The sequence below is a fragment of the Athene cunicularia genome, assembly GCF_003259725.1.
Source record: "Athene cunicularia isolate RWA chromosome 3 unlocalized genomic scaffold, athCun1 chr3_part1, whole genome shotgun sequence".
Taxonomy (NCBI): Eukaryota; Metazoa; Chordata; class Aves; order Strigiformes; family Strigidae; genus Athene; species Athene cunicularia.
This window is the reverse complement of record NW_020799097.1, coordinates 114196322-114221398: the sequence shown is the minus strand read 5'-3', so window position 1 is coordinate 114221398 and position 25077 is coordinate 114196322. Positions and strand designations below refer to the sequence as shown.

The 25077-nt window shown below is 36.1% G+C and overlaps 1 protein-coding gene across 14 annotated transcripts in view; it reads left to right on the top strand.

Moving 5' to 3' along the window:
- The window catches only part of CCDC88A (coiled-coil domain containing 88A), a 79023-nt gene that overhangs the window by 23001 nt on the left and 30945 nt on the right, over nucleotides 1–25077 (top strand). For 13 of the 14 annotated variants that reach the window (XM_026845171.1, XM_026845174.1, XM_026845168.1 and 10 more), the window contains exons 5-16: nucleotides 4228–4286; nucleotides 5052–5135; nucleotides 5705–5845; nucleotides 6940–7109; nucleotides 10433–10514; nucleotides 11178–11336; nucleotides 14978–15124; nucleotides 16143–16287; nucleotides 17064–17248; nucleotides 19385–19522; nucleotides 22091–23161; nucleotides 23715–23842. In XM_026845171.1, coding sequence (XP_026700972.1) covers nucleotides 4228–4286; nucleotides 5052–5135; nucleotides 5705–5845; nucleotides 6940–7109; nucleotides 10433–10514; nucleotides 11178–11336; nucleotides 14978–15124; nucleotides 16143–16287; nucleotides 17064–17248; nucleotides 19385–19522; nucleotides 22091–23161; nucleotides 23715–23842 — 2509 coding nt within the window. Of the gene's footprint in view, nucleotides 1–285; nucleotides 479–4227; nucleotides 4287–5051; nucleotides 5136–5704; nucleotides 5846–6939; nucleotides 7110–10432; nucleotides 10515–11177; nucleotides 11337–14977; nucleotides 15125–16142; nucleotides 16288–17063; nucleotides 17249–19384; nucleotides 19523–22090; nucleotides 23162–23714; nucleotides 23843–25077 lie in introns of those variants that run through there. The other variant, XM_026845175.1, reaches the window with a different exon arrangement.

The following is a 25077-nucleotide window of genomic DNA, read 5'->3' as shown; positions in this document are numbered from 1 at the left end:
CCAGTGAGCCACTGATATGACAAAATATAAGTATTCCCAGCTACTACACTGTCAACTTCCTTTACCTAATCCACTCATGAGAAAATTGGCAGTTCAGTGCATCTCACTTGATCCGGCTCCGAATTCTTGTTTTTCATCCCCCAAAAGTCTCCTGCTTCTCTTACATCGTTACCTGAAAAATATTGCAATTACCTTTTTGCTTTCTCCCCTGAACTGACGCTGTCTTCTCCATGCTCCCACCTTCTCTGCTTCCAGCTCTGAAAGTTGCAATTTTCAGACCAAGAAAATTAGCCTGTATGGACCCAGCTGACTATCCACAGCCACTTGGGAATCTCTGCACCATGCTCTCAATTCCAGAAGCACGGAGCAGACACACCTGGCCTGCATGGAGCCACTATGGATTGGGCAGAATTTATTTACTTGGGTCTTATGTGTCCCAGGTGTTCTACTTCTGATGTTCTAGCACCTCAGCAGAGAGGTTAGGAACTACTCTAACAGGCTGTGTAGCTTCCCTTGGCTTTTTTTATTTATTTAAGATGTCTTATATGCCATGCTTCTGTGTACGTGAGACAAGATTTCTCATGAGCAAGAAGAACCATCTGTGTTCCCTCACTTGACAATTTCAGGGTTCATGATGTTGATACTTTCCATATCTCATCTGCATATATCCCATTTATGTAGGTATCTTGATTTAATTTTTTTTAATTTTTACTTCCTGCTTTTGAATATTGCTGCTTTTGCTCCTGAGGTCACAGCCTTTTAAGTTTCATGTGTAGATGCTGCATTCCATCGTGTGCACCCAGAAGTGTGAATGTGGTCTCTTCCAAAAGAACAGAATGCATTATGCTTTTATATTTTGATTCCAGACTTTCTTCAGGTTTTTGGAAGACTCCATGGATTTGCCTAGGGACCAGATTTAGTTGAAAAACAAATTTAAAAAAGAAAAAAGTCATAGTATTGGTTTTGTAGTAATGATTTTTTTTATTCTTAAGATAGTGCAACAAAATACATCGTAACAACATTGTGTAGTGTAAGATGAAATTTTATTAAAAATGCACTACGAAAACCCACAAAGATAATTTAGTATTCAGTTGTATACATAAAACCCCTATGCTTTAGTCATTAATAAGAAAGCTTCTTCCTGTTTTGGGACCTCTGCTAAGTCTATGCAGCTTTTGTGGTTTGGCATCTGGAACCTCTAGTGTGTATGTATTGCTCTCCCCCTAATAGTAAAAATTTTGGTTATGTATGGACAATATTCTTGAAGGTGTTTCAGATTCCTGCTTGAGTTCATCATGGAGTTTGATCTAAATCAGAAGATAGACCTGTTCTTTGGGGTTCCATCCAGGACTTTTCCCCTTGAAAGTTAAGCCTGCTCTTGCTGTGTTAAATTAAAGAGGACCCCATCCCTGTAGGGATATTTAAGCTTTTTTTCTCTGATGGGCAAGTGTAGCGAAATCCAACTTCAGTGACCTTTTGAGAGACTGGCTGTATTAATCTGACTACATCAAGGCAAGCCCCCATAGTAAAAGTCTGGTAGTGGTTACGATTTGGTCCACTGAAGCTTAGGCCGTTACTGTGATTTTTCTTAGGAATGTTTCCTAGTTTTTCCCCTTTGCACTTATGGAATGATGAGCAGAGAAATACCAGAAGATGACAAATTGCAGAGGGCAAGGTCAGATAAGATTTCAGGAAGAGAAACATGTTTGTATCAGAGGCAGTTGGCTAATCAAGGGGAATGTAGATAGAATGCTGGTAAAAAGAGGTCATCAGAGACTTTATCAAGTAACATTTCAGTTGAGCTAATTGGCAGGAAGCCAGTTTGAGGAGAAAACTGGAGGAGAAGAGCTACAGGCTGTGATTGTAAATGTTAACTTAAATTACAGAGGAAAAAGAGAAAGGAGATAATAATGAAGCAAATGCTTTTTAATGGGGGAAGAGGAAAGATTAAAACCAGTTCATATTTCTGAGGGAGCAAGCCAGGGGAGGATGGAAGGCTACAGAGGATATAAAGTCAGGGATAAGAGTGAGGGCAGCGAAGATCAAAGGATAGGACAGGGTAGGGACAAAGTTCAAGCAGCAAGTTAGAGGGTGTAGAAAAGAATCATCTATTCCTGTATTTTTGATGCAGAAGAAGGGAGAAAAAAATACACGATGGTTGGTAGCAGTGGGAAGCTGGGGTTGTTCGATATTTTACTGTGTTCCTTCAGAGAACGTAGGGGAGAGACATGGAAATTATATTCAGGCAGGCTTTTAAAAGGCAGTCAAGAGGTGCTGAAGCAGTGTGCAAACAGCATCCAAAGAGGAGTTCGGGGATTGCTTTTAAAAAACAAAAAAAAAAAAAGCGTGATGAATTTATTGGGTTAAGTGAATGTAGGATGTGAGATGTCGGCATGGATTCCTTCTGTTACAATATTCTGGTTAACCTTTGTTGATTAAGAAAGGCAGCCAGGTGGAATTTCTTTCTTCAGTTGAAGTAGTGTGCTTCTGATGAAACATGTTCATTGATGTTTCTTACTTCTATGTGAAAGACTTCACAACTCGAGTCTTTGGGATACAAGGAGTCTGTATAAATGATTAAAGATCTCCCATTTGAGTTCATGTTCTTCGTGGCATATCTCCTTGACAAACCTTTTCTGAAAAATTTAAACATTGCATGTTCACTGGGATTATACACATCTCCCTCTAAAAGGAACAGGTTGAGTCCGTGTTGAAAAAAGTTTATACACTTAATATTGTAATGCACAGAGAATTCCTGAAGCTGTGAGGAAGGTGGAGAAGCTTAGCATGTCTTTCATCTCTGCTTTATGGCAGCAGGCTTGACTACTGAAAGCTAGTCAGAATTGTTAAGAGTTCCGTTTCCTTTTAGGATTTTCTTGATTTCTTTTTAATTTCTGTTTTTGATCAAGATTACCTTGTATCTGTAACTTTTTGAGAAGGATTTTATATTTGCTTCCCTTTCAAAATACTGTAGTGGATCAAACGAAAGAACAGTTTTTCAAGTGCTTGTAAGTGTATGGTTACGTCTTTGTTATGTGGGGATTTATCCAAAATAGACTCAGTTGCCTGATGTAGAAGGCAACTGTAAACTGCCGTTTCGGAAGGAAGGTTCTGATTGAGTTTTCTTTTGGATGCTTATAACTGTCTCGTGATCATTGGAGATGGTCTGTGGTTACCAACAGAGTCCTTGAAAAAAAGGCAGTTGAGTCACTGAGGTCAGGTTCCAGATGACTCTGTGTCCTGTAGTACATGTAAGACATCCCCTGTGTGCAGTTGGGACCAAGAGGGAATCTCTTGGTATCCGTGGTAGTTATCCCAGCTGTGTGGCAGAGTACAGTTTTACAGAAGGAAGGTCAGATTTCTAGCCAGGCCCAACATGATGATGTTTGACAGCATAGCTTTTGTCTGCTTAGCTCACAATGAAATAAACTCTTGGCTGAAATCCAGAGTATATTGGAGAAATGATGCTGTTAGGACCCTCTTACTCCTAGATAGCCCAACGGATGGTGTTTTCTGTTTCAGTAGAGCAAAACAATACATCACCATATAGAATTTAATTCCAACTGGCCTAAGATATTTTGCCATCCTTAAAGCATTTGCTTTATGGCATTTATATTCTAGCTATAGCATATATTTAGTAGCAAGACGAGGACATTTTGAATGTAAAAAGTAAGAAACATCTTTACTAATCTGTAAACAGAGTAATTTAAGCTTCTTTAGGAAGTTAAGATGCTTAAGGCCAGATTTAGAAATGCATTTTGATTTTTTAGATGTGCGGATGAATATCCAATATAGCTTTATAAAGTAATTTAAATGAACGTGTGGTCTAACTCCTATAGCTAGGGGGTGGCAAATAATTTAAGCGCTTTTGTAACTATCTCGAGACACCTGAGATTACATTTGTGAACTTGGTTGTAGGTCTCCAAAGCACTTTTGAAAATGTCAAGATGAAGTTTTGCTTTGTGAAGGCCTGAAATGATGGGGTTTTTAATTTGAAATTGTTATGGAAGTTAAGCTATTTGTTAACACTGAAAGTTGGCAGTGAAGTGACAAAGAGGACCAAGTTGAGAGCTGGAAAGATGGGGTTTTCTTCAACTTTTTCACTTTGTAAACTAGGTTAACATTAATTTTATGAAATAATGAGAAAACCTGGTGTTTTCTGAGGGGTAGGGGAAGAAGCTGAAATTACCATTTTACACTTACCATTTTTTGGTCTTGTTTTCTTAGAGCCAGGTACTGAAGAAATAAAAAAACTCCTCCTGCTTTTACTTGGTTGTGCAGTTCAGGTAAGTTTAATTATGTTTATATCTGTATGAAATGGTTCAAGTGTTACTGATCTCTTTTCTTACTATTTTAATACCTGAGGTGGTATATAACTTTGACCTTCCTTCCTCTAGTGGTACTATTGTATTCCTTGAAAATCTGGATATTCTTACTGTTAAAATGGCTACAATTGTGCACCTCTTACATTTTACTGTACAAATATGGCAAACTGGGTGTGAAGAATTTCTAATAGTTCATTATTTGGAATATTCTTATTTTATCTGATAATGTAAAGAAAGGAAGAAAATGGTAAAGTACTGAAGAATTATCTTACTGAAAGTGCTTCACTTATCAAATAAACGTGTTTGACAGACTGCTGCTTTTATTAGGAAAGTTTGTACCATTCAGCTAATTAAACTGAAAAAATAGAACCAGTTATATGTTCATAACAACTTAAGCAACCTGCGTATTAAAGGAGGACGCTGAAAAAGTGCTTGTGGAACTCACTATCATAAAATCTTAATAAATAGCTCTTTTAACAAACATCTTCCTTGCCCTATTTCAATACCTATATTTTCCTTATAATTTTCTTAGTGTTAAAAGTTGTAATTACTGTAATGTGGCATAAACCAAGTATTTATTGGTCAGCAGTGTTATTGGATAATGATTTAGTAATGTGATCATTGTAAAGTCAGCTTTATCATTTTTAGGTTTCAGAAATCAAAGTAAGAATGAAAATAATTGTGATTATATATAAATGTATATAAAATAGTTGTCTTTATTTTTAGTGTCAGAAAAAAGAAGAATTTATTGAAAGAATACAAAGTCTGGATTTTGACACTAGAGCAGCTGTTGCAGCCCATATTCAAGAGGTAGATTGGGGGTTTTTGTGCTTTAAACTTTTTTTGAGGTGGAATGCTGTATTGTAAGGACATAAACTGCGTTTGTTCAAAAGGAAGTAAATAAAATCTGTGATTTATATATCTAGTGGTTTTAGTAGGCAGAAAATGTTTTTATTTTTCAACTTGATTCCCAAAAAGATTTCATGATTGACCTCCTTTGGATTACATTGTTAAAGCAGTAACAGGGAGCAAGTTTGTTGGTCCAAGAGTTTATTGAATTACAGCAAATTTAATTTAGTAGAACTTTCATATGCAAATTTATTTATAAAATACAATTCAGGTGCCATGTATGTGATATGTAATACATACAATGTCATACTCATCTTTAACTTTTTATTTTACCCAAGGTACAAGGTAGTACTTTCAGGTAGACAAGAAGATATTCCATTACATACAGTTTAGTCTATTTTAAATGGTTTTTTTCATAACTTGCCTAAAGAATTTCACCCATAGAGTTTCTGCTTTATTTTCTTTATGCTTCCTTTCTACTCTTGCAATTTAACGAGGCTCTTTCTTCTTTTCCATTCCATTTGGTGTAGGTAACTCATAACCAGGAAAATGTGTTTGATCTGCAGTGGATGGATGTTATTGTATTGACACAAGAATATGTTGAACCTCTCTTGAAAAATATGGCGTTACATTTAAAAAGACTTATAGATGAAAGAGATGAGCACTCGGAGGTATGGATCTGATTTGTTACTTAATTGAAATACAAGAAATAATTTTTTAAAGATGCTACAGCTTGCCATTTTTATAACTAATAGTTTAATGTATGTTCTGTTAGATATTTAAGCAAGGATTCCTTAATGCCAGGAAGTTGTTTCAGGTAGTCATAGCGCTCATACTAGTTGTTGAATACTGTGACAAACTAGAGAAGCTAGTAATAGATGGTCTCTTGCATGTAACCGGAGTCTGAAACAACTTTAACATTCACCTGTCGTTGAAAACACAATCCAACACTGTTTCAGTTCTGTTTCCAGGCATTGGTGATGGGTCAGTTTGCAGGCTAGTCACTGGAAGATGTTTCTCACATTACTATATCCTATTGTACAGGTTTGAGTGAACTGGAGCAGAATCCGTACTGGTAGAGGAAGTTTTACAAGCTTACTACCAGGCACAATCGTTGTACTGTGTGAGAATCAAGAAACAGAAATGTATTTAATAAAAATTGCAAATTCCAAATCATTTGGTGGTTTCGGATTTGCCCCTCAGTAGAACCTGTGTATATTAATGTTGCAATTATTCCAAATACTCCTTTGACAGTTACCACCTGTCTTTCAGTTCACAACCTTAATGAGAATAAAGCAGAAACTTAACCATGAGGGGAGAGGATGCATGGCAATGCTTTTTTGCAATGCAGAGGAAAAGTAACTAAATTTAAAATCCAAGAGATCTTCATAATAGGATAACACCTTGATTTATATGATGAAATAGGAATATTCCTACAGGCCAGATGCTTTATTCAGTTGGCAAGGATGCTGCTGCTCACTGAAGAACACCGGTTTCTTTAGAGATAAATATTTATCCTCATGTTCAAAGAATTGTGCCCTTTCATTACTCAGTCCATTCTGGGCATTGATAATTTTGGGGACAAAAAAGTCTAAATCTGACTAATTTAAGAATAGTGAAATGGTACTGGGCAAAACTTTTCCATAATTCTTGCTTCATTTCAGTCTTTAAGGCAGTAAACAATACTAGTTGCTGACATAAATGGCTCTGAACGCAATTCTATACTTTTTTTTCTCTCTTCTTTTCTTTTCTTAAAATTTCCTAGACTATCATAGAACTCTCAGAAGAACGAGACTGTCTCCGTTTTCTACCTCACGCCTCGGCAGCACAATCACCTTGTGGGTCTCCTGGCATGAAGCGCACAGAAAGCAGACAGCACCTGTCAGTAGAGCTAGCAGATGCCAAAGCAAAGATAAGAAGGCTTAGGCAAGAGCTGTGAGTACACATAGGCTGCAGAAGTGTGTTGAGAATTTAACATGTTGTTGATTTTGCACAATAGTAGCATTCTCTAGACAAATCCTTAATTCTTTCCAATGATAAATTACAGTTATAAATGCTTTTTTGAGTTATTGGACTTCAGGAAGTGTAGTTTTATAATGTAAGCATGTTTGTGGACCAGTGTGACAAATACAGCTTTTCATATGTGTTTGTATTAATTTGCATTATGAATTATATTGATGGTTTAGCGATAAACATACTGAAATCAGTGAACTAGTGCTGTGGTAATTTTGTATCTTTTGTACTGTGAACTTTCTGAAAAACTAACTATATTGGAGCCATCTCTTGAGCATGTTACAATACAGTGATGGGCTCTTGGCTCTACATAAATTCTCTTTTAGAAATATAGCTAGTCTAATGCAGCATTGCCTTTTTTTTTTTAACATATTGTGTCCATATTGTTTCAGAGGCAAGTCCTTTGTGCTTACTTTATTGTTCGTTATCATTAATGGACGTCTGACTATATTTTTAATATATCCATATTCATCTGTTTCTAAGAGAATAGCTTGAAAAGAAAATTTTGCAGACCAAACTCCACAAAATCTCTTGACCCACTGCAAACCTGGATGCAATGAAAGAGACTTTGAGTTTGCAGGCAAGGGGGTGGTTATTTATGTCTAAAGAAGAATGTAATTTGTAAAATGAGTTAATTTTAACAACTTGGGTCAGTTCAAGTTTCTTACCTTTTCCAGCATGTTACCTTCAGCCAGTGAAGGGAGTGTTGTCTTCTCCCCCAGGTGCTGACCTCTTAGCTCAGGGGTATATTACCCTCCTCCACTCATTCAAGTACTGTGAAAATTCAGTCTCATTGTAACAAACATCTTTATTCCTTTGGGTTTTTTCCATACTCTAATGAAAAACTTATTTATCCCTTTTATTTTATGGAGAAAACTGATTCAGTAAGAATTATTGGGTACTTTGTCTTCATAGTCTAGGAACACATCTGAGCAGCAGTGAAGAGTTATTTAAAGAGAAGAACAATAATAGTCCAGTGGAGAATCTGTTTCTCCCTACAGCAACGTGTAATGTTGTTTTATCAGAGTGAAGTATGTGCAGTCTGAATTTAAAATACAAATGTTTAAATCTGAGGAGATTTAATATGTAACTTGCCTGTAGGTTAGAAGCAGATTTTTTTTAATCCATCATATTTCATGGAGAGAGGAGACAGGTAAAATGAAATTACAAGTTGAAGGTAGCATAAATCACAGTTATCAGCTTGCTGGTCTGCTCTTACCAGAGTTTGTTGATCAGATCATCTCTAGCTGGCTGGATTAAGTATCTGGTTGATTTACTCAGAGGATCCCCTTCCCCCACTACATCTTGGTCTTCATGCAGAATAGAGGACAAAAAGATATGGCTCTTTTTTTCTGATGTCTGTATTATTATGTGTCTACTGAAATGAGCCCGCCCAGGATATTCTATAAACAGCTGCACCAAGAAAATTAGTGAAAAAATTGCTGTTATTAGTTTGATTGACAGTTAATAGATAGCCTAAACAGTGAACACTGGTATGTTCTGTATAATTTAGTACAATCCCCTCTAGTCTGTAGCTGAAGCATGCAATTAGGGCAACAGTGATGGCTCGGAACATTTCACATTTTGCACTCTATTTAAATTCATTTCGTAAATAAATTTCCTTTACATGGAGCAGTATATTTAAAATACTAGACTTGGATAAAATAACTTCTGTCTGTCGCATTTGGTATTAAGTGCTGCATGTATTTGATAAATTTAAAATTAGATTGATTCCCTGGTTGAAAATACTCTGCTTCAAAATTATTTATAATCTGGTTTTGGCAGTGAACCCTCATACCTGGTTTAATATGTGTTGCAGCTAATATAATTTCATACAAAAGCTTTGTAAAGATTATTTTTCCTTTGGCTGCAAAACAGCAATTTGAGGCTTGTAATGAGAAACTCCACAACTGGAAATTGCACATCTAGCTTTCTATATTCAGTCCATTGTGTTTCTATGTAGAACAATAGTACAGGAATAGGAATGCTAATAGAAAAGTTAGAGTAATCTAACATAATACAGAATATGTTTGTATTTCTGTGTGGTTTCTGAATGCCTGTGGAGAGGGAAAGCTTTGGTATCTGCTCTGGACAGTGATGTTGCACGGAGCTGTGTGTAGATGGATCCTGGTATACTTGTAGGCTGTCAACAACCTTTTTGAAATGATGGGTGGTTGCAGAAGGGTACTTGTGATATGGGCTCATTTATAAAAACAACTATTCTAGCTTTGTTTAAAACTAATATATTTTTTTCTTAGTATGATTACTTCTAGATTGTATTCTACATTTCAGTCCATTAAATTATCTTATTTCCCCCTTTTCTACTTCTGTTTTGTTTCATACTTCTGTTCCAGAATATCAAGTTATATAGTAACATGTTTGAATATGCAATATATCTTTTAGGGGCATATAATATGGGATACAGCAAGTTTTTTTCAACAGTGAATACTGTTTATTCTGGGGTGCAATTGAAGTGTTCTGTGCCTTTGAGAGAATTAAATGTTTCCCTTGTGCTTCCTTGTTGTTTAACGAACTCCTTTTGTGGGCACTGGGAAATATGTGTTAGCTGGAAGAATGAGTCCTGTAAGAATGGTGGTATTCTATGCCCAATTGTTTTTATTATAAATTTCTGAGTAGACTAAAACAGACACTGTGTTGTTTCCATAAAATTAAAATGCATTATGAATTTCACAAATGGTTATTAAGCAGTATCTTCTTATAATGAGTAAAGGTATCTGAAAACCTTTAATTCTTCTCTGTAAGAAAAATGACAAAAGCATGAAAGTGCTTTTAAAATTGGCTTTACCTGATCTGTGACAGGATGAATCACTGATCATTGTCTGGGAAATCTTTGGACCTTTTCAATGTATATTTTGAAATTATTCTACATTTGCTTTTGGACGTGAATCTCCTGGTACATATTCCTGTGTACATTCTGAGGGTTTTTTACCAAAGAAATCCTTTATCCCCAAAAAATCTCTTATCAGGCCCTAATGTTTTCTGCCCCACGTAAGTAGGAAACCTTAGTGAACAAGAATTAAGGACTACAAAAAATCTGGCCAAATAGAAAAGATGAGATATAGACTGTAGCCTAAAGCATAATGATATACCTAGGTTTTACACTCTGATGCCCATGAAAGTCTGGATTAAATGAGAGAAGTTTCATGAATCTCAGTATTTTGTTCTCAAACTAGATAATTACCAAGCTTTGTAGTCATATTTTGGTTTTGTGTTTCTCTTCTAAGTGAGGAAAAGACTGAGCAGTTACTTGACTGTAAACAAGAACTTGAACAGATGGAAGGTGAACTGAAGAGACTTCAGCAAGAGGTATTTGTTTTGGAAATCTATTGTTTTAAAAAAAGTTGCCAGCACCAGAACAATTGACACACCTCTGCCTTTTTTTTATATTAGGAAGTATGTTTTCATGCATTTTTTCATCTTGCCCTCTGAACACAATCTCATGTAATTTTTTCCTTTATTTGGTCTAATATGCTGGAAGAATATTCTGAGTTGAGTTAGTATCTCTTCTCTAATTTTTTTTGTTTCCACGTTGAAACAGTTTACCACCAAAATATTCTCTGAATGTATATGTGCTGAATGTTCTTCAGAAACAATGCACTTAAATTTTATCTGTTTTTTTTTACACATTGAGTCTATGTGTTGATAAGGAGGAAGAACATCTGATTAATTTATTATTGGGAATAAGTGTATAAAATTATTTGGGGTCATTTGAGATAATCTGTAAAAGAAATGTTCTGTTCTGAAATGTACACATGTGTACATACCTCTCCTTGAAAAAGGCCAGTGCAGTTTTCTTGGAAATACATCATCTGGACTGAGCCTCTAAATTATTTTTTTCTTTACCTTTCTCAGAATTAACTTAAATCCCTCCGCATTACCCCAGTTTAAATAATGAAGCAGCTCTGTTATCCTCCTGTGTGTACTGTCCAGTATTCTTACCTTTAATTTCTGTATTTTCATGTTTTCAAGAATATGAATTTACTCTCAGATGCCCGTTCTGCCAGAGTGTACAGAGATGAATTAGATGCTCTTCGTGAGAAGGCAATTCGAGTTGACAAGCTTGAAAGTGAAGTCAGCCGGTATAAAGAGAGGCTGCATGATATTGAATTCTACAAAGCTAGAGTGGAGGTATATTAAGGAAAAAAAAAAACCAAACCCGAATAACCATGGATTTTTGTTTGCTGTGGCTTTTTCAGAGTTATTTTGATGATTTAAACATTGGGACATGAAAATGGTGTTAGAGCTTCTTGCTCTGGGATATATGATAGTCTTTTGTGATAAATTACAGTTTTTACATAAGAGTCCTTGCTTCTAATGGCATGCAGTTTCATTTGAAGTCAGCAGTGTTCACCATAGCTCTAAGCGAGGAAGATCAGTAGGAGTCTGTGTGCAGGATATATACTATGTAATGAGAAACTCAAGGAGGAATTAATCAAAAATATGCTATAAACATAATAATTTCTTTCTCCTCTTGCACATCTCCGAAGAGAAGGTAATTTTGTAAGTAAAGTGTAGAGGCAACAGTGGCTATACACATAAATGAGTATTGGATGTCAACATTCCATGGAAAAGATGCCCTGTCACCATGTAAGAGAGAATCATGGTTCGGTCATGAATTAGAAGTTTAAGAAACAGATTGTCAACATGTGGAATTTTATTAGGCCGTCCTTCTGTCTGTAAATGGCAAATTTGTTGGGCAAATGCCCAGGTGGCAGAATCTGTGAAAGAAACAATTACTTGTGGGAGTCAGAACTAATGAAATTTTAAAGAAATTGTGAAGGTGGTCACTAAACCCAAAAGACTCCTAGGAAAGCAAGGAGAATTCACAGTGAATGCTTGTTGGAAAAAATATTATGTTGCCTAGATGTAGTTGTTACAATGCTGGTATGAAGCCTTTTCTTTAGGGTAAAAATGACCAAAAAGCAAAACCAAGATAGGCTAAACTTTTACATGTAATATTTTTATGTAACTTTTTCGTTTAATGTGGCCTCTTGGATTCAGAGGCCTGGATGGGATCTGAGGGACTCATTCAGTCCTTGTGCTTTAAGCATGGCATTTTCGATACACCCATACCACTCCAAATGAGTGTTTGGCATTAATCAGTGCTTTAAGACCTGAGTAATGAAGTCTCTGCAGCTTTTCATAGCAGCCTTTTTTTTCTCTGAAGACTGACATGTCATGTGTCCTCTCTTCTAGCTTTTTGTGCTCTGCAGCCCCACAGCATTCTGCCTTATGTTTCTTCTTTGAGTTCTATCTTAATTCAAGTCTGTCTTAAATTGAGTCCCTAAAACTGGATCTTGCACTCTGATTTTGGCTTTACCAGTTCTGAATACAGTGGAAAGATGACTTTTCTTTACACTCTCTCATATAGTAACTCCTAAGCAACATCTCAACACTGTCATCTGTGCTGACCTCCACATTTTCTTCCCACTCAACTGCTGCCTAGACATGATGCATATCCCCAATATTCTACTTAATGCAGCTGAAAAAGGTCATAATACTAACAACCAGTGATGTAGCATGCTCTGGGAAGAGACTTCTTTCTTTGAGTGTTTAAAAGTTAAAACCTGTTAATGAATGTATACTTCATATGTCACAGCAGAAAATAACTACTCCAGATAGAAGTTACTGTTGAGGAGAGAAATAAAACTGCAAGGCAAAAACCCCACATGTTGTAAATGTTCGAGTGTAGGTCCTTCATCCAGAACTTCTAATAATACCTTCAGTCAGAAATCAAGCATATCGACTGACATGGGAGTTACTAGCTTGTTCATGGAAAATGGCATGAATAGTTTTTCCCACTGAACTGCAGCGTAAAAAAATAAACAGCACACTGTAGTGAGGGTTAAGGTGCATGGTATCAATTGAAGCATTATTAGAAGTGCTTCAGACATTTTGGAAATTTTAAAAACAGTCATGGTTCCCGAGACTTTTTTTTTTTTTTAAGATGACTTGTTCTTAGCTTTGCTTGTGGAAATTAATTTTTTCATCTTACTGTGTAATATAAAACAATCTCATGAAATTGGAAGAAACTTTCTCAAGATACACTAAATACAGACCTTAACTGCCGTCACTGAAACATCCATTCTTGAGGAGGCTGCAAAGCTGCCTTCATACGCCACTTAAAAACAGGCTGTTAACTGCTTTCCAACACTGGATCTTTTCTCAGTGTTTGCCATACTTTGAATAAGATACTGCTGTTCAACTTGAGCTGAGTGATAAAGGTCCAGTTTTGTGATTTATGTTCTCAAATTTCTTCAGAGTTGTTGGCTCTTACCTGTATGTGATGTGGGAGGGTAGCATGCATGGATCTGCTAGAAACTCAGGTGCTGTGAGTGGGGAGCATTATCATCAGCCTGCCTGTGTATGAACAGACCTTTGTATGTGAACTATTTTGAAAATCATCTTACATAAATGACTTTATAGACTGTGTATATCTACTACTGCTGTAAGAGGAACTGAAAGGGTCTGGTTAAAAATATTGGCAAAGAGATTACTAGTGTACATGATTTGAAAGCACTAGTAATGTCACTTTCACAGAATGTTTGCTAAAAAACCTAGTATTTGTTTACATGTTTCATAGCTTGTAAACTATCCGATTTTTCAAGCATGCTTGAATAGAGACAGATGTTAGTTGGCTTTGCTTCATAATAATAAGTTAATATATGTGTAGGGAGGAGCATGAAGGATAAATATTTATATGTAATATTCACTAATTTTTTTTCAGATTTTGCAGCTGACTGGATGCTGAAGTTTGAAAAGTTTTGTCTTTATATCATGAGTAAAATTACCAATTACATGTTTTTACATATTATTTTCATCAGATGCCATTAAAAAAATCCTCTATGTACGTAAAGTTGTTTAGGACATTTGAATATGGCAGGTTGTATTTTAAGAATGTGGTTGCATTTTCAGCATCATGTTCTGACTTTGGGCTTAAGTATGTTTGACCAGTAGCCTGTAAGCCTGTAAAAAATTCTTCTCTCAAGTTTTGCTCTTCATTTCCTGCAACACAAAAATTAGGGACTTCAACCTAATCCTAAAATAAATTATGGACTTGAAAGCAGCATCTGCATCCATCTGCAGCCTTTGACAGCGGCCAAGAGTAGATGCTTAGGGGAGAGTGAAAGAAGAGGGCAAGCACTTGGTGATACTTTCCTATTGTGCTCTCCCAGACTCCAGCAGTCCCCTGCTCAGGAAAATTATACTGAGAGAAATATCATGCTCTGCTTAGGAAAATCATACTTTTGAGCTTTTTGGCCTCCTTTTTTTATGAATTAGCTAACTTCTCAACACATGTAAGCCATTTCATCGACACAATTATGTAGCAATAAGCTCCACAATTCTGTGATATGGTGTGTGAAGTACTTTTTTTTTGTCTGTTTGGAGCCTGATACCTGTAATTTTTATTTGTCAGCCTTTTGCTTAGCTGTAACCCATATATGTGCAACACATCTTTCCAAGTCACATCTCAGATCAGATGGTTTGATTGTAATTATCAATACGTTTTTATTCTTAGTGGTTTAGGCACTATTTAAATTCTTTTATTTAAGTTATGTAAAATTTTCTTTTGATAAAAATTTCACCAGTTGCAGTTACGTGAAATCGCTGTAAATTTGTGCTTTAGACATAAAAAGTCAGTTATAGCTTCCAAATTAATATTTTAGCATGAGAGCAATGTTTCTAAGACAAGGTATGGTGTGTATCAAAGTTTGTATTAATAAGGAAATACCTTTTTTGTGACTTGTTTTGTTGCTTAATTCTTGCAGGAGTTAAAGGAAGACAATCAAGTGTTGCTAGAAACAAAGACAATGTTGGAAGATCAGTTAGAGGGGACCCGAGCCCGTTCTGATAAATTACATGAGTTAGAAAAAGAGAATCTACAATTAAAAGCTAAATTACATGATATGGAGATGGTAAGTGTAAATGGAAGATGACAGAGACAACTAATATGAATTGAATTTCATTTCCATTTTTAATAAAAGAGCTTTGAGTGAAAATGGTGTGGGACAGAAGGAAGCTATGCCTTGATTTACTGACACTTTTCAGGGACAGCTTCCTACAGTAGCTTTGGTTCTGCCTAGGGAAGGAAAAATGGCAAAGGCAGTACTCAAAGGCAGTGCAATGTTTAATTGGCTAAATTAAGCATACAAAAATACGATGATAAGAAATAGAGACTCACTAGTAATAACAATAGGATTTTTTTTTAACATGAAGATAGTCTGTTGTCACTTAAATACTTAAAGCAGTTATTCATATTCCAAATTCTAGCAATACAGTGACATTTATCAGAAGGTTATTCTCAAAATAATTTATGTTTTCAATCAGTCTTTCTTCAAAAAGTAAATACACTACAATATAAAGTCAGAATTTGCCTGCGTGGGGTTTTTTTTTTGTTTTCTGTAAGGGCTGACAGATTATTACCTTCTGTTCACTTTAATTTTCTGCAAAATGTTGAGAGTTGCACTTGCAGCTTACTCCTGTTCAAGTGGCATGTGTGGAGAAGAGGGGCTGATGAAGAGCCAGGAGGGATGCTCTTCATGGACCTAGTCCTTTTTTACAGCTTTTTGCCTGAAATTAGTCTTATGATAGTTTGGAGAAGGTCAAGTTTTGCCTGTCCGTTTGTTCTTTGTGGGCTACCAAGCTGTGCTTGTCATGTATACTTTCTTTCCTGATATTTGGAGATAAGTGAACTTTAAAAAAGAGTAAGTAGTCATTGCCACAGGTTATGATGCAAAGTTCTTTGGATATTTTTCTTTACTGGTTGTTACACTTCAAGTTCTCCATACTTCTGTGTGTTCTTCACTGTCTCACTGTATATTAGCAAATCAGAAAATTCACTTTGCATTTCTCAGTGGCATACTAGATACTAAAATCCTTTGTGCATGTTGAGACATTTCTTTTTTTCAAGTTACATGTGCAATAATTTTTAAGGAGCGTGATATGGACAGAAAGAAGATTGAGGAACTCATGGAGGAAAATATGACTCTAGAAATGGCTCAGAAACAAAGTATGGATGAATCATTGCATCTTGGCTGGGAACTTGAACAAATAAATAGGACTACTGAAATTTCTGAAGGTAAACATAATAATACTTGCAAACTGATAAATTTAGAAGAATTGAAAGCTCAGAGATTGGACAGCATTAGGAGATTACACATCCTTATTTCTAAAGTACAGAGCTTTAGTCCTCTTGAGAGATGCGACAGTTTAGGGTTTGGCGTTGGTTTTTGTTTGCTTTGTTGTGGTTAGGTTTTTTTTTGTTTGGTTGGTTTGTGGGTTTTGGTTTGTTTTTTTTTTTTACTGAATCCCATGTATCCTTGGGAGATATAGTCTATGTGAAAAGTCTCTGTTCGTGTGATTCTTGTTCAGTTAAAACCCATAAATACCTTGGAGTTAGATTGTGTTGCCATTCATTCTACACTCTGTAGCACAGATCATGAGTCTTCTTGCTTTACTGTTCTCAAGAAAGATTTGTTAAAGCTTCTCAGAGTAATTGTTTACAAAGATAGCTGTGGCAAAAGATTCGATTCTTCCAATACAACGTGCTTGGTCATGCACTGGATCCCATACAAAGGATTTGTGGAGATGTAGAGATACATCCTCAGTTTCAGGAAACAGATCTCTGCTGTGCTTAGGGACATTAGGATGAGTAGAACATTTCCTTTGATGCATCTGCAGTATTACGTGTTGGGTAAGGAGGATGGGTCATTAATCCTTGCTACCTTTATTCACCACGAAGGCATTGAAGAGACCCTCAAAGGCTTCTAGATCGCCTAAGTCTAAAAATGTGAAGTCCAGGAACTCCAGGGAATAAGTAATTTCTTTTAATGTTGGGTTTTTTTCCTCTTACAGTGCCACAGAAATCACTTGGTCATGAGGTAAATGAACTGACATCAAGCAGATTACTGAAGTTGGAAATGGAAAACCAAAGTTTGCTGAAGACAGTGGAAGAACTACAGAGTGCAGTGGGTTCTGTAGAAGGCAGTACTTCAAGGATTCTGAAAATGGAAAAAGAAAACCAAAGACTTAGCAAAAAGGTAATGGCTGGCTTATGTCTGAATTGTGTATGAGTTGCCTAATGTTGCTTGCCATTTTCTTTCTAAAGGGTAACTATGAATCACTGTTATTTTGGATGAAGTATTACTAGGGTCTGGGTTGTGTTATGGTGTTTGTTAGCATATGATAAAAACAACCTCAGAAAGCTTTTTATCTTTAATAATGCTTTTTTATTAATGATGTAAGAATGTGACTTTCATTCAGAAAGCTCTTAATACTGACAAGGGGAAAAAACATGAATATGTTAACGTTGGGAACACAATAAGTAATCCAAGTGTTTTATGAAACGACAACATTATTTTAATTTTTGTAATTATTAAGCAGGGGAAAGTATGTGCACATAGACCCATCAGCCAGTTTTCATCTAAGCAGAAAACTCGGTCATGTGTCCTCATTCAGAATTGAGAGAAGAGTGGCCAAGGAATTGATGAGCAAGTGAATGGGAGGAGTTTGTCAGATTTATCTGTGCTGATGTACAATATTTTGCTCTTCAAATTATGTATATCAAGCACAGTAATTTAGTGACATTTATAGAGAAAAAAAATTGGAAAAAACAGGGACTGATTACAGTGGAGTGAAATGTCTGAAGTTTCTGAAAATGCTTTTACTTCAGCAGATGTTAGGCTATTCTTAGAGAAGACTGGGTAAGAGCTAATTTAAAAAAAAAAAAAAAAATCCCTACTGTATTTCATATTCCCATGCTTCTTTTGACTTCTTAACAATACGGTATATTTTTGCAGCAGCCTGTGTGCTGCTTTGAGTTTCTGTGCAGTACCAGAAAGACAGTTAGGGGAGGGTACAAAAGAAAGGAATAGGTATAAGAGGCAAGTGGTTATCTGATACCGTTCTTACCACTTGGGATCTCTGGCGACACATCTTTTTTCTCACTTGCCCCTAGAAATGTTCCGAACAGTCATCATTTCAGCAAAAGGTGTGCAGTTGAACACAGTGTCTGTAAGGATCCTGTATACTTAGTCCACTTCTATCTGGACACGCTTTCTCTTAAAACAAACCACTAATATAGTTTTAAAATACAAGATATAGTGGCCACAGGAACTCCACTCCAGTGCCCAGGTGGCAGTTGGGCAGATGAGGGATAAATTTGGTTTCCAGATGAAGGCTGACAGCATCCCTGCTGGGGTGATTGAGACAGTTAATTCTCCTCTGCAAAAGCAACTGAAAGTGCCTATATCCCTGTAAAACAGACATTGGTCTGCTAAGCAAGCAACCAGGAGGATCTGAACTTGAGAGAAGGAGGGAAGCAAAAGATGGGTCAAATATTGGTTTTCTCATCCTAAGAGAAAGAGTTAACTCAGGCTCCAGCCTGACTACTGCCATGCTTTTTGCCTGTTTCGGATCAACAGATTGTTTCATGGAGGAACAAATTCCATTCTGCTGCCTTTTTCTGATTGTATTTCTCGGTATTTAGCAGCAATTCAATGTGTAATTCAGATAACTTGTTTGTAAAAGTATTGCCCCTGCCTGGGGTCTGGAATCCTCTAGGACTGGGTAATGTGGATGATGGACTTGACATAGAATACAAACCTTCCAGCAGATGATTGTTTAAAAATACAATGTGTATGTGGCTTCTAAGTAACTAATTATAACTTGAATGTGTCAGAAAAATCACACTTGGTTATTTTCACTTGTGAAGAGTTTTGCTGTCTGGTGACATAGCGAGTTGGAACCATTTGACAAGCAAGCCTGAATATTTAATTCCCAAGGAATCATCATAAGTATCTCTTGAAATAGTTAAGTAAGATCAAAAAACATTCACCCCTTATAAGTTCAAAGGGACTTGGAGGAGCAGTATAAATCTCACTAAAACAGAATTTTAAGAGAAAAAAAGATGCTTGGGGAAATATCCAGAGCCCTATGAAATCCGACCACTTTCCTATGCAAAAGTACTTTATAGATACAGTCTTCTGAGCCAGGGAGCAAATTCTGGCAGAAGTAAATTTATTCCTAGAATAGATTAGTTGTTTCAGATAAAAAAGAGACATTCCATTTTACTCTTTAACCTTCTTTATTCATTACTATAAGGGCACCTTCAACCCAACAAACAGTAATCCTATTGTCATTAAGTACATTTTTCAAAATCTGTTTTTTGTCCTTAGCTTGAAGAGCTAGAGAATGAAATCAGCCAAGAAAAACAAAGTCTTCAGAACAGTCAAAATTTGAGTAAAGATTTGACGAAAGAAAAAGCACAACTCGAAAAGACACTTGAAGCACTTAGAGAAAACTCAGAGCGACAAGTGAGTAGCAGAATCAGAAGTTTTAATGCTGTCTTGTACTCTACTGTTCCCCTTTTGTACTTTTTTACAGGCATAAAGGCATGGTAAATGTAGCAGATCTGCCAGAAAGACACATCTGCAGCATAATAGATTGTCTCAAGACCTGCAAGGCAGTGAGAGACATGACTCATTTTTAACTGAGGCTTTACTGTTAGGTTGAGAACTTTTTAGCGTTCTGTAACGCTTCTGTGGCTTTCGTGGGCTGTGCATTTGCTATAGTTGCTTAGAGGGTGTAGCTCAGCCAAAACAGAAAACTGGGAACTTGGGAGGTAAGCCAGGCACCTCGCAATGGAGGTTCCAGACAGCAGGTCAGTGTTTGCAGTCAGGTCGGAGTGTTGATGGGAATTCCAGCAGCTGGTCCCTCCAGGGGACATGACCAAGACTGGTGGAGCAGAGCTGGTCTGCTGCCCCACTGCTGCCTCTGGCTCCTCTCTCATTCCACTCTTGGTTAGCTGTGGTAGGAACCATCACACCCAGCTTCATAATATTCCCCTTTACTAGAATGTTTTCTAGCTGTGACTTGTAGGTGGCTAGAATAATTTATTTTTGGTTGTCAGAAACTGGCATCTGGGTTTTTCACAAAGATTTGAGCCGTGTTTGGGAGGGTACTGAATGGCACTGATGTATCTGTATCTAACGGGTGCTGAGAACTCCTGAAGGTCTTGAGAGAGCAGTTCAGAAGACCTGTGCAAGGCAGTCACTAGCAAACAGGAGTTATGGAAACCTCTGGAAATCCCATATTTAGTAATCAAGTCCTTCAGAATGAGAATTGTGGAATTTATAAATTCGACTGATACTTCTAGATGAGATTGATATCTTTCATTACGTTTAATTTAAAAGTACAGTATTTTGGAATACAGAATACTGTATTTAAAAAATCCTGAATTTTTTTGAAGGCCCAATTTAATCAGCAAATTGAAATTCCAGACTTAGAAAATAAAGAAAAAAAAAAAAAAAGGGGGGGGGGGGGGAAACTTTACATTGAAGCTTTACTTTCATTTATTGAGAATACCAGGGATAATTTTAAAGAAAATACACCAGCTTTGCTTGATTAGAAGTTTACAAGCTTGTCTTGTTTACAATAATTGATTTACGTATTGTATTAGAAGTGTACTCAAAAAAAAAAAAAAAAAAAGACTAAAACTTTCTGGAATAAGTCATAAATCCCAGTTGAACCATCAGGGATACAGGTATTCTTTTAAACATATTGTACTAAGTCTGACACTTCAGTGGGAATATTTCTGCTTAAAAATAATATACTTAAGAGCTGTGATGGGTTAGCAGCATCTTTCATGTCTCTTAAAAATTCTGTGCTGAAACAGTGCAGTTAACTATACAAGGTTCAGTGGATTTCATCAAAAATTAGGGATGCACTGATCATGATATTTTTGTTAAGTTTGGGTTATAGAAGCAAAATTCATGGCAAGTAATTATGTATGTTAAGTAACATAGGTTATGTAAAGAAGTGTTGCAAAGTTGTGTTTTCAGACACCTGTTAATGAGTTTCTCATTAATCATTTCAGAACAGCTTGTCATTGCTGGGAACAGAGCCGTAGATCCTGTAATTAATAGTTACGTTTAGATGTAAATATGGAAGAACAGTCTGTAATTTTCTCAGTCTGTTTTTCATTGCAACTAGCACTTTTGCTTTTCTCCAAAACAGTTTATTGTTGAAACATCCCTTATGCTGTGTTATTAGTGTGTTCTTAAACATTGATATAAACAGTTTCCTGCATTTTGCTGTCTGTTGTTATGCAACCAGATAGTTTGAAATTATTTGGAGTAACTGAAAAAGTAAAAAAAAATACTAAAAATCAAGATATAAATGCTACCTTTATTCTTGAAGCAAATCTGGGAATATGTTACCTAAGAAAATAATTCAGTTCTAATAACAAAATAATTCAGTTCTAATATGATGTACTTTGGAACAGCATGTCCAAGGGTTCTTTTTAACTCAAAATATTAGTGTAACTTTGATGTGTTTCTTCACAAAATGTTATTGACTGTGATCAGGATGCCCTCATATCCCACAGATCACCTCTATTTTTTCCCAAGTGAAATAAAGACACTTCTGCAGCTCCCAGACTTCCATCTCAGGTTTGGTTTAGAACACGACTGGAGTTTTGTTCTTCATGGACACGTATCTCTGGAAATTACAGAGTTAAAGAAAAATAATCTAAATATGGGTAAACACAAATGAAAATGAAATTATGCTAAGAAATAGATACAACTTGGTTTTGGTTCGTGCTTTGTTAGTTTCATTTTTATGTTATCTACTGTTATCTAAGAGGAAGATGCTTGAAGATTTGCTTTGACTTATTTTGTTGTCAAGCTTCCACCTGTGTACATACACAGTGTTTGTAATGCTTCATATAAATAGAGAATAAGAGATAGAATAAGAGGAGGGTTTTTTTTAACATAATAAAAGGGAAATATGTTGTAATCTTAGTAGCTTTCGGTTTATATATGTAAGTAATTATTTGTTGGCATGTTGTTCACCAGAGTTTACAATTTTTCCCCCCAAATCAGATTAAGCTATTAGAACAAGAAAATGAACATTTGAATCAAACTGTAGCTTCTCTAAGACAACGCTCCCAAATCAGTGCTGAAGCGAGAATGAAAGAAATTGAAAAGGAAAATAAAATCCTTCATGAATCTATTAAAGAGACCAGCAGTAAGTTAAATAAGATTGAATTTGAAAAAAAGCAAGTCAGGAAAGAACTGGAACACTATAAAGAGAAAGGGGAGAGAGCAGAAGAACTTGAAAATGAGCTGCATCATCTGGAGAAGGAAAATGAATTATTACAGAAAAAAATTACTAACTTAAAAATTACTTGTGAGAAGATTGAGGCCTTAGAACAAGAAAACTCAGATCTGGAAATGGAAAACAGAAAACTGAAAAAAACTTTGGATAGTCTAAAAAATCTCACTTTTCAGTTAGAATCCTTAGAAAAGGAGAATTCACAGCTTGATGAAGAAAATTTGGAGTTAAGAAGAACAATCGAATCCTTGAAGTGTACAGGCATTAAAGTGGCACAGTTGCAATTAGAAAATAAGGAACTGGAGAGTGAAAAAGATCAACTTAAAAAAAGCCTTGAACTCATGAAAGCCTCATTTAAGAAGACTGAACGCTTGGAAGTCAGCTACCAAGGCCTAGACACAGAAAACCAAAGGCTACAGAAAGCCCTTGAAAACAGCAATAAGAAGATTCAGCAATTAGAAAGTGAATTACAAGATTTAGAGTCTGAAAATCAGACTCTGCAAAAGAACTTAGAGGAGTTAAAAATATCTAGTAAGCGCCTAGAGCAGTTGGAAAAGGAGAATAAGTTGTTAGAACAAGAGACTTCTCAGCTGGAAAAAGATAAGAAACAGCTAGAAAAAGAAAATAAAAGGCTTCGACAACAAGCAGAAATTAAAGATAGTACTTTAGAAGAAAACAATGTAAAAATTAGTAATCTGGAAAAGGAAAATAAATCTCTATTTAAAGAAATAGTTGTATATAAAGAGTCATGTGTACGCCTCAAAGAACTGGAAAAAGAAAATAAAGAACTCGTAAAAAGAGCTACCATCGATAAGAAAACCCTTGTCACTTTACGAGAGGTAAACAGCAATTAGTTACCATTCCCCTCATAATCTCTTGGTAATGTAGAGAAATTATATCTGCATTTCTCAAAAAAGTTTGTCTTTTTTGTGCTTTAACCTGTATACTATTAGCATCTTTAGTGGTTATGGTAGGGAAAGCATTAGATAACCAGAAGTTATATAATCGTGATCAAATGGTGCAATATAACAGTATTACACTTAATTGGGTAAGGTTGCTTACAGAAGCCTCTGTTATAGAGCCCTTTTGCAATGAACGTTGTTCTGATTCTTTCTGTTAGTATTTGTTCTGGCTGAAACATTTCCCCTTCTTGGTCACGTTCAAAACTGAATTTGAAAGGGAAGTTCTACAGAAAGGAAAGGAGCAAACAAGTAAGGTGAAATCATATTTATGTTGTACATAAAGTCTGATACAGCTGAAAGCTAAGAATTGGGAAGGAAGGGAGACTTAACACGTTACTCAAATCATGTCTTCCCTCAGCACTGTTAGAATTAAGACTACATTATTTTATTAATCCAATAATACTGACTGTAATTTTTTTCCCTGTGTAAGGACTTAGTGAGTGAAAAATTGAAGACTCAACAAATGAACAATGATCTAGAAAAACTTGCCCATGAACTTGAAAAAATAGGCTTGAACAAGGAGCGTCTCTTGCATGATGAACAGAGCAGTGATGACAGGTGAGGATGTCCAGGCCTACCTGGAACAGTGTAGAAATGAGGATCTTTTTTAGTCATGCATTAAAATGGTTTTACACACTGGTTTTGTGCATACTCTGAGGTTCTTAAGGCACACTAATATACCCAAAATGGAACTTGCTATTCTCCAAAATTAATAAGGTAGTTGATGTGCTTTTAATATTCAGCTGTTGGTGAAAGTGAATTATCACTTTTTAATACTAAGAAATTTCTTGAAATATGTCAGGAGATTCAGCTGATGTATAATTAAAATGTTGCAGGAACAGTAGCAGTAAAAGATAATAGGCCCAAAGTGGGTGGTGTTTTTTTCCTTTTTGACTTCTTGACTGATAGAAATGGTTCTTAAGCTTTTGTCACATAGTGGTTACCTTAAACTGCTTCACTCTTTCCTTAAGACTGTTTCCTTTTAATTCTTCCTACCAAAAGGAAGCTGTTTAGAATTCCCACTTACAGAGGCTGGGAAGCATCCAATACTTTCATGTCTCCAAAACTTCGTACTGGCTCTGTCACTGTACCACACCTGCCGTTAGAAAGCAGCTGCTATCCTGATATCTGTTTCCTCCACTGTATGTTGTGTTGTGCCTTATCCTCCAGGGATTTAGGGAAAATTTGTGACAGGAGAAAAGCAGGCTAGCCTGGGATTCTAGCCAGTCTTTCTTTCGTGATGCTCTTCAGTTGTGCTCTTTAAAGAAAACAAAAAGCTGCTGGCCGTGATCTGGTCCTAAAACTGATTGTCATGAACATGTAGAGTGATTTTGGGCCTTCTATATCAAAAGAAAACTGAAGAACTTTCTTTTTTCCTTTGATTTCCCTTTCTTGCTGCCTGTGCTCTGTTACTGGGGTGGTGCCAGAATCCTGTAGGGAGAATCTGTTGCCACCTCATGTTTTCTGGTAATGTCTTTCATCTACCTTTCTCAGCTCACACATAGGGAGTTCTGTCCAGAAAAGTCCTCAGAGTAGTATGATTTCTTCCAATTTAAGCATTACTGTGTAGCATACAGTGTGTAGGATGCATTTGCTTTGTCCTTAGATGAATATACCATGCAGAGAAGAACCATTCCTTGAGCTGAGTTGAAGCTTGAACTGCCTAGATGAAGAAGTGTAGATTGAGCAACATTTCTCTAAATCACGTTCTAGATTCCCAGTGGTTGAAATGAGTGCTTCTGCAAAGGGAGAGTATATGGGTCTGGAAAGGTGCTTTTGCAAATTATACTAGA